General features: G+C 48.4%; 1 protein-coding gene across 1 annotated transcript in view; it reads left to right on the top strand.

The window, feature by feature from the left end:
- Positions 1-13,159, top strand: part of LOC129068732 (myosin-13) — a 49,524-nt gene extending 36,365 nt beyond the window's left edge. Inside the window, exons 28-39 of the mRNA XM_054571101.1 lie at positions 1,386-1,582; positions 1,934-2,117; positions 2,500-2,665; positions 3,466-3,590; positions 4,329-4,637; positions 4,729-4,932; positions 6,472-6,597; positions 6,882-7,052; positions 10,941-11,045; positions 11,129-11,224; positions 12,606-12,740; positions 13,145-13,159. Of these exons, the coding sequence (XP_054427076.1) occupies positions 1,386-1,582; positions 1,934-2,117; positions 2,500-2,665; positions 3,466-3,590; positions 4,329-4,637; positions 4,729-4,932; positions 6,472-6,597; positions 6,882-7,052; positions 10,941-11,045; positions 11,129-11,224; positions 12,606-12,740; positions 13,145-13,159 (1,833 nt within the window). The remainder of the gene's footprint in view (positions 1-1,385; positions 1,583-1,933; positions 2,118-2,499; positions 2,666-3,465; positions 3,591-4,328; positions 4,638-4,728; positions 4,933-6,471; positions 6,598-6,881; positions 7,053-10,940; positions 11,046-11,128; positions 11,225-12,605; positions 12,741-13,144) is intronic.
- The last annotated feature ends 924 nt before the right edge of the window (positions 13,160-14,083 follow it).

Genomic DNA, 14,083 nt, shown 5'->3' on the forward strand with positions numbered 1-14,083 from the left:
CTTTGGAGTTCTCTCAAGCTCTGTCTAAAGAGAACAAGTGCTCTCTTTGTCTGCCATGTTCCTCTTACGTATATGCTGCGGGTCTTTGGTGAACTGGGGGCCGGGGGAGCGGCGGGAACCGGAGCCTGACCGAGGGACGAGACGGTCCACTTCAGGAGCAGGCCTGCCCTCTGGCCACGGTGCAGTAGCAGCTGAGCTTTCCTTCTCGGACCAAGTTTTGGTGTCTGGCACAGGGCCCAGCCTGTATAGTTCAGGTGCTCAATAAACACCTGTTCTGTGAGCCAGGTGGTTTGGAGACTTGTGGCCAAGTCCTCCCTACCTTTGGACCCACACTGTATAGAAGTATGTAGGTGGTAAAATCTTTCTACTTCCCACTACCAGGATGTTGTATTGCCTTTAGGTGCCAATTAAATGCTCATATTTATTACTGAAATAAACAAATACACACAATAAATCAATGAAAGTATATGACTTACTGCACTTGGTGGCACCAGATGTGTTTTGTGACTATGATGATGAAAACCAAACTGTCCGTCCTCCTGACCAGATGCGAACGAGTGTGGGAGCCTCTGGGCGTGGCCTCCTTGCTCTGCAGGAGGAGGGGGGGCCGTGGGGGTGGCACGGACCACGGGGGGTTAATGGATGTAGGGAGACAGCCCACTGTTTGCACCAAAAGATGCTTTCAGGGTGTTAATGATCACAGCATTCCGTACCATTGCATCAAGTCGTGAGAAGGAAGGTATTCCCTTTCCACTTTTGCTTCAGTTCCTCTGATTACATAAGAAAGTGGCCCACAGCTTGGATGCCCTCTCTTCAGGACTTGCTTATCTTCCTCTTTAAGACATAGAGAGCAGGCCTCAGGCACAGAGCCCCAGACGCAAGTGCCTAGTCAGAAGGCGATGGCATTGCTTTATTTCTGTTGCATTTATTCTTTTTTTTCTTATGTTCACCTGAGGATATATTGATTTTTAGAGAGAGAGAGAAAGGAGGGAGAGAGAGAGGAAGAGAGAGAAACATCGATTGGCTGCCTCTCGTATGTGACCCAACTGGGGATCCAACCTGCATCCTTTTGGTGTACGGACGACGCTCCAACCAACTGAGCCACACCGCCGGAGCAATTGCATTTATTCTTATAATTACATTCTGATTATAGCCAGTGTACTGTAGTGTAATAGTTTACTTTTCAAATAAATATATTTAAGTAAAATAAAAGAGTCAACTTTAATTTTAAAAATGAGTAACAGGTGACAGACATGCCGTTACAGCAAAGTTTGCGAAGGCAGCATGGAAATGATTCAACTTAGGAAATGTTGTTTTAAATGGAAATGCCTGAACTTGGAACATGGCCCAACATTTCTGCAATCTGTCACCACGGTCATTCTCAGGCCAAGAACGCCCTGGCCCACGCCCTGCAGTCCTCTCGCCACGACCGGGACCTGCTGCGGGAACAGTATGAGGAGGAGCAGGAAGCCAAGGCCGAGCTGCAGAGGGCGCTGTCCAAGGCCAACAGCGAGGTTGCGCAGTGGAGGACCAAGTACGAGACGGACGCCATCCAGCGCACAGAGGAGCTGGAGGAGGCCAAGTACGGGCTCCCAGGTTACAGCGGGAGAGGTGACCCTAAGGCTCAAGGAAAGGAACATAGTATCTCTCTTCCTAGGCCTTGGGATTTTCTTAAGCATCCACATAGGGTCTTCCTGTCCTTCCTGTGAGGTATTGTCTATTCCATCTGGTCCCCTTGGTGCCTCCTCGGTGACCTGCTTTGTCATCAAGCACTTGGGGATTCTTCAGACGTTACTTAGATCCTCTCCACTCATCAAACTCTAGGTTTGGCTCTTATCAAGTTCCAATTCCCACAGACTGTTTGTTTCTCTTCTGATATAACACCTCTGATATAGTCCACCTTTGCCAGGGGAAAATAATCTGGTTCTCTTAGGAAAAAACTGGCCCAGAGGCTACAGGAAGCTGAGGAAAACACGGAGGCAGTGAGCTCCAAGTGCGCTTCTTTGGAGAAAACCAAGCAGCGGCTGCAGGGAGAGGTGGACGACCTGATGCTGGGTTTGGAGCGGGCCAACACCGCCTGTGCCACCCTGGACAAGAAGCAGAGGAACTTCGATAAGGTCCTTCCCTACCGCTGGCGGCAGTGGTGATGGATGGGACAGCGCCCCCTGCCCACACGTGGGAGAGGCGCACACAACCGGGGAGGCCCTCAGTCCGAGCGTCAAGTCCCAGTTGGAGGAGGTTTGGGGATTTGTGGCATTTCTTTACTTTTGTGACTTTTCCTCCAAAGGGAATTTTATATTTATTTAAAGTTAATTCAGTTTACTTCGAGATGAAAACATACAGCAAGCCATTGGTGAGATACCAGAGTGAGGAGTCCTGATCTAGAATGTGGGCCCCTGTTTCTCTAGTCCTAAGGATGGAACGCTAAATAAAACCTTGGTGTTGCTGACGGTCCCCCGACCCTTTCTGTCTCTCACATGTCCTCCTGTCTTCTCCTAGGTCCTCGCAGAGTGGAAGCAAAAGCTGGATGAGAGTCAAGCTGAGTTGGAAGCAGCTCAGAAAGAGTCCAGGTCACTGAGTACTGAAATCTTCAAGATGCGGAACGCCTACGAGGAGGTGGTGGATCAGTTAGAGACGCTTAGGCGGGAGAATAAAAATCTGCAAGGTAAGCTCTCTCCCCACCACAGGTGTGTGACAGTCCCCTTCTTTTCCACCCACCCCCCATGTGCCCACAGCCACCTCCAATTACCCCCACCTCCCCACTGCCCCACAAAATCCTCACATCTGCTCTGTTCACCTTGAGGCCTGAGCCCTTCTAACATAAGGCACAGTCACAGCCAAGTCACATGCTCAGAAACAGAGAGCACAGAGGGTTAGAGAACATTTCCCCAGATTCTGTCTCTATGTGGCTTTGTGTCCTTGGGTATGTCACTAAGTCCCTTAGGACCCCAGACTCCTGACCTACAAAACTAACCCAGCCCTGGCCAGTACAGTTCTGTTGGTTAGAGCATCGTCCCATAAATGGAGGGTCATAGGTCTGATCTCCGGCCCGGGTGTGTACGGGAGGCAACCAATTGATATTTTTCTCTCTCCCTTACTCTCTCTAAAAACAATGGGGAAAAAAATCCCTTGTGTAAGGATAAGAAAAAAATTACAACACACCCAAAATTTCTGAAAGGTGATGATTCTATGCATTTTCTGCACAATTCCCTCCTCTGGTCCTCTAGACCTTTGTATACTTTGTAAAGTTCTAGGGCCATGCACTGCTCTTGTGACTCCTCCTTCTGCATAGTCCAGGTGATGCAGCCCACCTGCATTTTGCTGACACCTCACCCAAAGGGCTTCATGTATCCTCTCCTACATAAATGTCGTGAATCAATCGCCCGTCCCTAAGCTGCCTGGCAAATGCCTGAGCTGTCAAACAGAGCCTGTTGCAACCGCCTAAATCAAGCCTGTCCTTTGCAGAAGAGATTTCTGACCTAACCGAGCAGATTGCAGAAACTGGCAAGAATCTTCAGGAAGTGGAAAAGACCAAGAAGCAAGTGGAGCAAGAAAAGTCAGACCTCCAGGCTGCCCTCGAGGAGGTGGAGGCAAGTGTGTGCGCAGGGAAGCTCAGGGGGCAGGACACTGAAGGGCGGGCCTCGTCCCCGCTCCGGGGCCCCTCCGGCCAGGAGGCCCTGGGGCTCCCCGGGAAGAACAGCCAGCCGCCTGGGGAAACGGCGCGCTCTGCTGCTTCGTCTCCTGACGTCCTCTAGTCCATCATATTTCCCCTTGGAAAATAAATAAATGTTTGTTATGTCCTCAGCATTTTCCTCTTGGGAAGCAAGAATCATTCACTAAACATCTGAAAGCTTGCTCAGAATCCCTCAGTTTTAACCTAGTTGCACACGATAATCTCTGGCTACTGGGATTCTACAGTCACAATAGTGCCCTGTCCCAATGTCACAATCAGCTGTGGCCAGTGCAGGACAGGGGACTGAGATGCTTCCCGGGAAATTTGCATAGCCCAGGACAACTGAAGAGCAACTGCCTTGTAATTTTAGAGAATAGATTGGCTCCTGATTTATAGCCTTATTAAAATAGACACACTCAATAAAATTTTCACTAATTCAGAAAGATGCTCTGTCCTCAAGACTTGTTAATAAAAAAAAGTTTTAGTTTCAGTTTCATTACTAGCAGGGACGTTTGGGAGCAAATCATTTGACCTTTTTGAGTATTGTCCTGTTCATCTGTAAAACGTTCTGTTCATCTGTATTCTATCATAGTGGGGATGAAAATACCTATGCAAGTGCCCACAGCACTTCAGATCGCTCCTTTGCTTTTACCAGGGCTCCTTGGAACATGAAGAGAGCAAGATCTTGCGTGTCCAGCTAGAACTGAGCCAGGTAAAGTCGGAGCTTGACCGCAAGGTTGCTGAGAAGGATGAAGAAATCGAGCAGCTAAAGAGAAACAGCCAGCGGGCAGCAGAGGCCTTGCAGAGCATGCTGGATGCTGAGATCCGCAGCCGCAACGACGCCCTGCGGCTCAAGAAGAAGATGGAGGGAGATCTCAACGAGATAGCCATTCAGCTGGGCCACTCCAACCGCCAGCTGGCGGAGACCCAGAAACACCTGCGCGCGGTGCAGGGCCAGCTCAAGGTGAGGGCGTGGCCTCGGGAGGCCCTGGCTGGGGCCCCGGCCGGGCCCCTGGCCGCCCTGGTTCTGGCCTCACTCCTGGTTTCCTCTGAAGGACTCCCAACTGCAACTGGACGACACCCTGAGGAGCAACGAGGACCTCAAGGAGCAGTTGGCCATCACGGAGCGCCGGAACGGCCTCTTGCTGGAGGAGCTGGAGGAGATGAAGGTGGCCCTGGAGCAGACAGAGCGGACCCGCCGGCTGTCGGAGCAGGAGCTGCTGGACGCCAGCGACCGGGTGCAGCTTCTGCACTCCCAGGTGCAGCCGTCCGCCTCCGCTTGGGGGCCACGTTCTCTTTCACCTGGACGGAAAAGGTCGTGCGTGTTGTGGGGCAGTGAGAGCAAGGAAGGAGGGTTCATTGCCTAAAAGGGCTGGAGAAGGGTTCACAGGAGTAACATTGAAGCCAGAATCCGTTTTTGTTACTTTTATGAAAGTTTTTAAAGTTTTTAAATAAAAAAATAGAGAAGACAAGCAAACAAGTAGAAGAAAAATATCAACCATATCTTTAATATTTTGACACCTTTCATTCTAAGCCCTGCTCTACATACATAACTACCGAATTTTTTTGTAAGAATATGGTAAAACTTTTTGCAATTTACTTTCATTTAACGATGCATCGTGGACATACTTCTACATCTTTAGATAGTCTTCCATGATTATTTTTAATGGCAGAAAAGTAGTCCATTATGGTTGTGTATTATGGCATTTTTATTTAACCAATTCTCTATGGTTGGATATTTTAGATTGTTCTCCCCAAAAAACTTACTATTAGAAAAACTACTATGATGAACTTCTTTATAACTAAGTTTTCACATATATCAATTATTATTTTCCTAATATTCCTAGAAGTAAATAAATTTCTAGAAGTAAAACTTCACAATCCAAACAGTAAAGACATTTATAATATATTATAAACTAATCTATAATTAAGTCCCAATTTTTATTACCCATTGGGAAAATATATGGGAGTTCTTTCCTATAAATTCTCAAAGACCCTAGCTATTATTTTTTAAACTTTAACAATTTTATTGTTGAAAATACCTCTTTTTTAAAATTATTTCTTCAATTACTACTGAGGCAAAACATTTCATTGTATTTTTTCCTTTTCATCATATTTTTTGCCACTTGGGTTTCTTCTGTTGTGCCTTACCTATTTGTACTTTTTGCCATTTTTTCTTATTGATTTGTCATATATGTTAAGGAAGGGAATTTTTCAGTAGCACTATAAATGTAATCCAGTCTGTCCTCACTTTTACAATTTCACTTATCATATAGTTTGATCATTAGAATTTTTCATTTTATATAGTTACATCTACAAATTATTTTCTTTTTCTAACACCTTTTTTAAAATAATCTATTTTCCTAGAATATTTGAAAGTCAAATTCTATCATTTATTCAATTATTTCGTGTGCAATTCTTGGGTCTGTCTCGGGACTTTCCATTTGGTCAAAAATGAAACAATGTCTAGCAAATCCCCACGTGAAAAATAAGAAATGGGAAGGCACATGCCTGGGTTGCGGGCCAGGTCTCCAGTTGGGGGAGTATGAGAGGCAACCGATTGATGTTTGTCTCATACATTGATGCATCTTTCCCTCTTTTTCTCCTTCCCTTGCCCTCGCTCTAAAAAAATAAAACATATTCAATAAATAAAATGTTTTTAAAATTTAAAAATTTTTTAAAAAGAAATGGAACATGATCATGATTTATTTTCATACCCACCCAACTCTCTCCCTTCCCATTGTTTCAAGTGTCCAAATATATGTAACCTACAGTCTGGTGTCTCATGTTTCTTGTAGAACACAAGCCTGATAAATATCAAGAAAAAACTGGAAGCCGACATAGCCCAGTGCCAGGCGGAGGTGGAGAACTCCATCCAGGAGTCCAGAAACGCGGAGGAGAAGGCCAAGAAGGCCATCACAGATGTGAGCTCTGTTCTTCCTTTCAGAGGTGCTGCTGGGAGATAAGGCAGGGCCTCTAATCCCACCTAGGACAAGTAGCTTTAATCTCCTTAAGACCAAGGTCCGTCCGTGGTGGCCTCCTGGAGAGATGGAATGATCAGAGGCAGAGTGGGGAGGAGTGCAGTGCACGCTCAGTGAGGGAAGCGTGCATCGGCACGCACCGTACCAAGCTTAGCAGCACATGTTCCTGGTAGGGATGGGCAGATGGCTTTCAGGGATGGGGTGATGCTTTCTGTGAACTTCACCAGGCGGCCATGATGGCTGAGGAGCTGAAGAAGGAGCAGGACACCAGCGCCCACCTGGAGCGGATGAAGAAGAACCTGGAGCAGACGGTGAAGGACCTGCAGCACCGTCTGGATGAGGCTGAGCAGCTGGCCCTGAAGGGCGGGAAGAAGCAGATCCAGAAACTGGAGAACCGGGTAGAGTGGCCTGAGAGGACTCACCATCAAAGCAATACCAGTTCCACTGCCTCAGGCAGAATCACAATCCATAAATTTAGGTGCTAGGAAAGGGACCGCTGATTGAGCAGACTACAGTCTTCGTTTGAGGACTGCTTGCAAAATGCCCTGTGAGCCAAATTTCGCACCTATTTCTTTGTTGCTGGTCCCTACACCGCAACACAAATCCACTTTGGAATGCTTATGCCTCAATAACTGTAGTGTAATGACATTTTTTAAAATTTAACCTTTATTGTATTTTTGCCGCTACCATTTATTCCCCCTTCCCACAGCGATCTCCTCACTGTTGTCTATATCCATGAGTCCTTTTCCCCTTTTGCTCAATCCCTCTACCCCCTCACCTCCACAATCCACTAGTTGTCATCTGCTCTTCATCTATGAGTCTGTCTCTGTTTTGCTTGTTCTTTTTTTTCATTAGATTCCACATGTGAGTGAAGTCATATGGTGTTTATCTTTCTCTGACTAGCTTATTTTGCTTAGCATGATGTTTTCCAGGTCTATCCGTACTGCTGCAAAAGGTAAAATTTTCTTCTTTTATATGGCTGAGTAATATTCCACTGTGTAAATATCCCACAGTTGTTTTATCCACTCATCTACTGGTGGACATTTAGACTGCTTCCATCTCTTGGTGATTGCAAATAACACTGCAGTGAACACAGGGGTACTTATGTTCTTTTGAGTTAGTGTTTTGGGTTTCTTTGGATATATTTCCAGAAGTAGGATCACTGGGTCAAAAGGAAGACCCATTTTTAATTTTTTGAGATATCTCCATACTGCTTTCCACAGTGGCTATACCAGTCTGCATTTCCACCAGCAGTGCAAAAGGGTTCCCCTTTCTCCACATCCCTTCCAGCACTTGCTGTATATTGATTTATTGATTACAGCCATTTTGACAGGTATGAGATGGTATCTCATTGTGGTTTTGATTTGCATTTCTCTGATGATTAGTGATGTTGAACATCTTTTCACATGTCAATTGGCCATCTGTATGTCCTCTCTGGAGAAGTGTCTATTCAGGCCCTTTGCACACTTTTTAATTGGGTTGTTTGTGGGTTTTTTTTTTTTCAGGGGGGTTGGTGTTGAGTTTTGTAAGTGCTTTATAAATTTTGGATACTAATCCCTTATCAGATGTGTTGGAGAATATGTATTCCCATTCTGTGTGTTGTCTTTTTATTTTGTTGATCTTTTCCTTTGCTGTGCAAAAACATCTTAGCTTGGTGAAGTCCCACTTGTTTATTTTTTCTTTTGTTTCCCTTGCCTGGGGGGATAAAGTCAATAAAAAAATTGCTGTAAGCAATGTTCAAGATTTTGCTGCCTATGTTTTCTTCTAGGTTTTTCATGGTTTCAAGTCTAACACTTAAGTCTCTGATCCATTTTGAATTTATTCCTCTGTGTGTGTTGTAGGAAGGTGGTATAATTTTATTTTCCTGCACATATCCATCGAATTTTCCCAACACCATTATTGAATAAACTATCTTTAGCCCATTTTATGTACTTGCTTCCTCCACTGAATATTAATTGACTATGAATGTGTGGGTTTATGGACTCTCTATTCTGATCCATTGATCTATGCATCTGTTTTTATTTCGGTACCATGCTGTTTTGATTACCATGGCCTTGTAATATAGTTTGGTATTAGGTTGCATGGTTCCTCCAACTTTTTTCTTCTTTCTCAGGATCACTGTTTCTATGCAGGGCCTTTTGTGGTTCCACATAAATTTCTGAAGTACTTGTTCTAGTTCTGCAAAACATGTCATTAGAATCTTGATAGGAATTGCGTTGAATCTATAGATTGCTTTGGGTAGTGTGGACATGTTAATAATGTTAATTCTTCTTATCCATGAGCTCGATATGTGCTTCCACTTATTTGCATCTTCTTCAATTTCTTTCCTCAGTGTGTAATGACATTTTTAAATGTCTACATTCTGGATTTGCACAGTTTCAGATCCACATAAATGGGGAGACATATGCTTTACAACCATAAGATTATATATTTTAGTGGCACTTAAACTTTGGACCAGCATCCACTTTGATAAACAATGGCCTGTCCTGTGTAAAATCCCTCCGTCCTGCGCTCCGGGGCCTCATTCCCTCCCTGATGTCCTGGTCTCTAAATGCCATGAGCAGCTCTGGTGTGTTTCTCGCCGCGTGCTGCTTGGAGGGCGCCTGGGCTTCCTCCAGGCGGGTGCTCCAGGGAAGTCACTGAGCCGCCCGGGACAGTCCTGCTGTCGCTTCATCTGGGAGTGTGTTTTGCACTTGTTTAGTTTCTTTGCGGATTGTTTCCTTCATTTCATGTTTCCCTTCCTTTTTCCCCCTTAGGCCTGTGATGGTTTATTTAATTATTTTTTAAAATGGGCTCCCCTACCGATTAACATTTTGAAGAAGGGCTGTGCGGAGGAGGTTGTCAGAATGTCTCTGTTGTCCCCAGGAGTGAGGAATTGAAAGAGTGGGAGGAAAAGAGGAGGAGGAGGTGACAGGAGAAGGAAACCACTTCTCCCAGCAGGAAAGAGCCAAATACAGCCATTCTTTGTGTCAGCCTCCCAAGGGGGTGGTCACCAGCACTTGCGCACTTTAAATGTGAAATGGTTTTTTTTTTTGCTGAAAACTACAAGGCATGAGTAAGGAAAGTAATCACCAGGGGGGTTAGGCCTTCTCCCAAAAATCTTTAAATGCTTATTTTTCATTATTTCCAGTACTAGTCTATTAAAATGAGCTTAGGCCTGTCCTTCTTGTGGATCCTACCCCCTCAAGGGAGGGACTAGACCCCTTGCCACCCTCTTTGATTCTTTGATTCCTGGTTGGCAGGGAGCCCTCAGCCAGTCCCCCCATCGCATGAGAAGGACCCTTCAAAGTCCGCCAGTCCCGCTGCCCAGTTATCTTGGTTTCATAAACCTGGCAGAGGCCTAGGGAGCACTCCCAGGGGAGAAACGTTTCATAGAACCTGATGGAAGACAGCTTCCCGGGACCCATGGGGTAGGGGGTGGGGGTAGGGATCTTGTTTGGAACAGATCCCAGAGTCAGCCTGTTCCACTTGTAGATTTCGAAGTTGATCCGGTGAGTCTGCCGGCCCAGAGCACCCCGCCCTGCCCCCCGCCCCTGTCTGTGGCAGCCGGGATTCCCAGTGGCTGGCTGCCACCCCCACTTCTCGGCTCTCTGGATTATGGAGCTGGGGCCACAGTTGGTGACCTGAGTTCTCGATGTCTGTCCTTTGTCGTCAAGGCTTCAGGAAAGGTGGAAGCAGCTATGAAATTAACAATGCCTGTGTCGTGCTTTATCATTTAGAAAACACTTCCACACCTAGTGTTTCATTTGATCCCCACACAGGAGGTAGCTTGGGCAGGAATTACAATCTCTATCCTAAGTACACAAAAACTCATTACCAGTGAGGGCAGCTGCCTTGCTTCGGATCACTCTGCTGGGCCTGGGACTTGAGCAGCCTTGGACCCCTCCTTGCTCAGGTTCTCGCCACAACCCCCGGGCCCTCCTGATCAGGAATCAGGGCCACCACTAACAGTCATGCAGTTTTCACCTGAGGGGACAAGCCGGGCTAAAGCACAGCTCTCACCCAGCTCTGCAGCCCCAGGGGAAGTGGCATTTTTGCAAAGCCAGACCCAGTAGCCAAGCTGTGTGCACCTGAGACTGTCCCAGACTAAAGACAGTATCTTGTTCTTATTTGCACACAGCCACCACATGCACTAGAAGCGGCCTTGTAAATAAAATGTGGTTTCTGGGTCCTAAGAGGAGACAACTCAAGGATCTTGAGTTGACCCTACAATGACAGACACATGAGTCCATGAGAGAAGCCCAGGAGATCTGACTTGAATTGTGCATTCTCTTCGCCATCCGCAGGTGAGGGAGTTGGAAAACGAGCTTGATGCTGAGCAGAAGAAGGGGGCTGAAGCTCTGAAGGGGGCCCACAAATACGAGCGAAAGGTCAAGGAAATGACTTACCAGGTAGAGCTCCCAAACCCTGAGCGATGCTTTGTGGATCAGGAGCAGCGGTGGGGTGGGGACCCGGCATGATGCTCTGTTTGCAGGCCGAGGAGGACCGCAAGAATATCCTCAGACTCCAGGACCTGGTGGACAAGCTGCAGGCCAAAGTGAAGGCGTACAAGAGGCAGGCGGAGGAGGCTGTAAGTGGGGGAGGTCTCGGGAGCCCACGCCGGCCTGCGTGTCCCCTGGCCCTGAGCGGGCGTGTGTTCCCACAATACATGAAGCCTGAGGCCGACGTGTTCACAGGCTGTATGAACAAGGACACCTGTACTCCTCCCTCCCCTGCTCTGTGTGGCACAGTCCTGCCCCATCTCCCCCTCCTCTGTGTCCTCGCCTCACCCATGTGACCCAGTCCCCACCATCACTCGGCCTCAGCCCGCCTCACCCTATCCCCCCGCATGCAGCCCAGAGCATCTTAGCCCGCCTGCCAGCCTCTCTTCACCTCGACTCCCTTACCACCTCCGCACCCCCCAGCCCTCCCTGCCCTGCACCCTCACCTCAGGCACTCGTCCTAGTCCCCATCATGCTGACACCCGCTCCCTGTTCCCCACCTCTTCCTTCCCCGGCCCTCCCTAGTGCCTGCTGCTCTTGTCCCTCCTTTTGGATCTTCCCTTCATCAAATAGGGAAAACCAACAGGGAAGAAATGGAATGGGCTGGAACCAGGGTTTCACAAAATATCTTCTGTTAGGTCTGAGGGATGTTAATAGCAGGAAGCTGGGGCTGGAGAGGGAGGGGCATTTTCTTTTGTAGAACAGAAATATGCTGGGAAATGCTGGGTTGAACAAAGTTGAACCCGTAGCTTTACTTCAAGGAGACTCAGATTCCAAGTGGAAGAGACATTCTAGAATGTAGCATTTTCCACCATTAATAGGCCTGGGAACCCTTTCATTCTATGCAGAGCATCCCACAGGACTGGTGTTCTGAGGAACCAGATTTGGGGGCCCTGCCCTCGATAAATGACTGAACATACAGCTTCTCTCCTTGTCCTTTTTCTTCCCCGCCCAGGAGGTGGGTTGGTTCCATCTTGACGTCAGGGAGGCAGATCTGAACTGGGGAGAGCTCACGCCCATCGCATTAGTATAGTGGCAGCAGGACAGGCCAGCCCAGGGGGTTCCCAGAAGGCCCCCCTTTTTAGGAACCCTTGGCTCATGCTGAAATAAACCATACAACGGCCTGGCCAGGAACAGATGATGCTGGAGCAGGGACAGGGCAAGGGGGATGTGGGCCATTGGTCTCTGACACGTCCAGGTGCCTTGGAAGGACTCCGCACTTGGGTCCTTTCAAAGAGCTCCAGTGGAAGAGATGGCTTGGAGGGGGTGTGGGGAGACGGGCACAGCTTGCATCCTCACCCCTGGAGGGCTCAGCTTTCTCTTCTCTGCCTTCGGCCAATCCAGGGCCCAAGCTCTCCTGGATCCCTAGTTTTGCAGAGCCCTACAGGGCCTTGGGGCCTCAGAGCCACAGTAAGGGGCTTCCTCCGTCTCCCCTACACACACACACACACACACACCCATTCCGTTCAGGAGGAGCAGGCCAACACGCAGCTGTCCAGATGCCGGAGGGCCCAGCACGAGCTGGAGGAGGCCGAGGAGCGGGCTGACATCGCTGAGTCCCAGGTCAACAAGCTGCGGGCCAAGAGCCGCGAGGTTGGGGGCCAGGTAAGAGCCAACTTCTTCACTAGAAGTCTAAGCCCAGGACCACGGGAGCGCCAGGGAGAGTTCGGTGGGCACCTGTGGGCGCCTCTGCCCTGCTGCTGGTCATTACTCACAGATGCACCACTTCAGCCAGAGCCCCGTGGTTCCAGGCTCACAGGAGAACATCGGCGAGGGACTGGGGGCCACACGTCTCACCATTCCCAGCCCTTCCTGCTGCAAGAGGCCCTGCCTTCCAGGGGATGCATCCCTTCTCCAGGGGCCTGGCAGCTCTGTCTTTGTTGCGCCATTCCTTAATATTTTTTCTGCAACTCCAGCCTTTCCAGCTGGCCCACTTGAAGATGATACTCAGCCTCGCCTTCAATTTGACTCATATCCTGTGTACAATTTTTGTTTTTTTTCTCTCACAGAAGATGGAAGAATGAGGCCCTCCTGACGCCTGTTACCATGGGCACCTCCGGGAGAGTGGAAGGAAGCTGTTATGAGAAATAAATTCTCCTAACTATGCAGATACTCGGCTCTGCTGTGTTTATTATCACAGTCCATTCCTCCTCTGTGGGGTGGTTGTTAGATCCTTGTCTGGTCTCTTATCCGTATAAAGAAAGTAAGGAATGTACAAGTGGAGCTTCCTCGCCCCGTTGCCAGATAAATCACTGGCTTCCAAAGCCTTTAAAAATGAAGACCCTTTCAGATAACTATTGCCCCTGTACTGTTCTTCCAAGGAACTGAGGATTCTTTCAAATTCAGTTCCCCATTTTCTCCCTAAACTGGGCCCATATTGACTAAGTACTCTGAATGCAGTTGTCCAGGGGAGAGTAGAGACTAGACCCCAAATCCGCAGACTCCCAGACAGGGCTTTTCCCACCAAGCAGCTCTGCCTCCCCGCTGTGCCATGATGAACCATGTCTACAGCCCTCTCAGACCCGCCCACAGCCCCATAATGTCTGCGAGGTACAAGGTGCTCTCCAACGCACCTGGGAAGGCAGAAGCTTTGGAGGACTGGGTAGGGCCTTACCCGTCTTGCAAGCCTCGCTCCCTCTTCTGGCTGGAGTCACTCCTCTCCGCTTGCGTGGATCCTCCTCACTGGGCTCCGGGCCAAGAGCTGAAGGGAGCAGGTGAGCCCCAGAGCCACTGACTTAGAAAGTCGGGGCCAAGGCTGGGCCCGGGCACCAGTGAAGGAGCTACTGCTAGTTCTAGGGCTCGCTTCCAGGCCCTAGGCATCCCACTGGTTCTGATTATGTGGATTTGCTTACCCCGGAGGGGTGGGAATATAGCAGGATGGAGTAAGGACAGGATTAGAGGCCAAGATGACATTTGAGTCCCAGCCTGACCACTTAATAGCCATGTGG

This window comes from Pteronotus mesoamericanus, unplaced genomic scaffold (genome assembly GCF_021234165.1).
Source record: "Pteronotus mesoamericanus isolate MK-2021 breed Mesoamerican mustached bat unplaced genomic scaffold, CSHL_Meso_final contig_22, whole genome shotgun sequence".
Taxonomy (NCBI): Eukaryota; Metazoa; Chordata; class Mammalia; order Chiroptera; family Mormoopidae; genus Pteronotus; species Pteronotus mesoamericanus.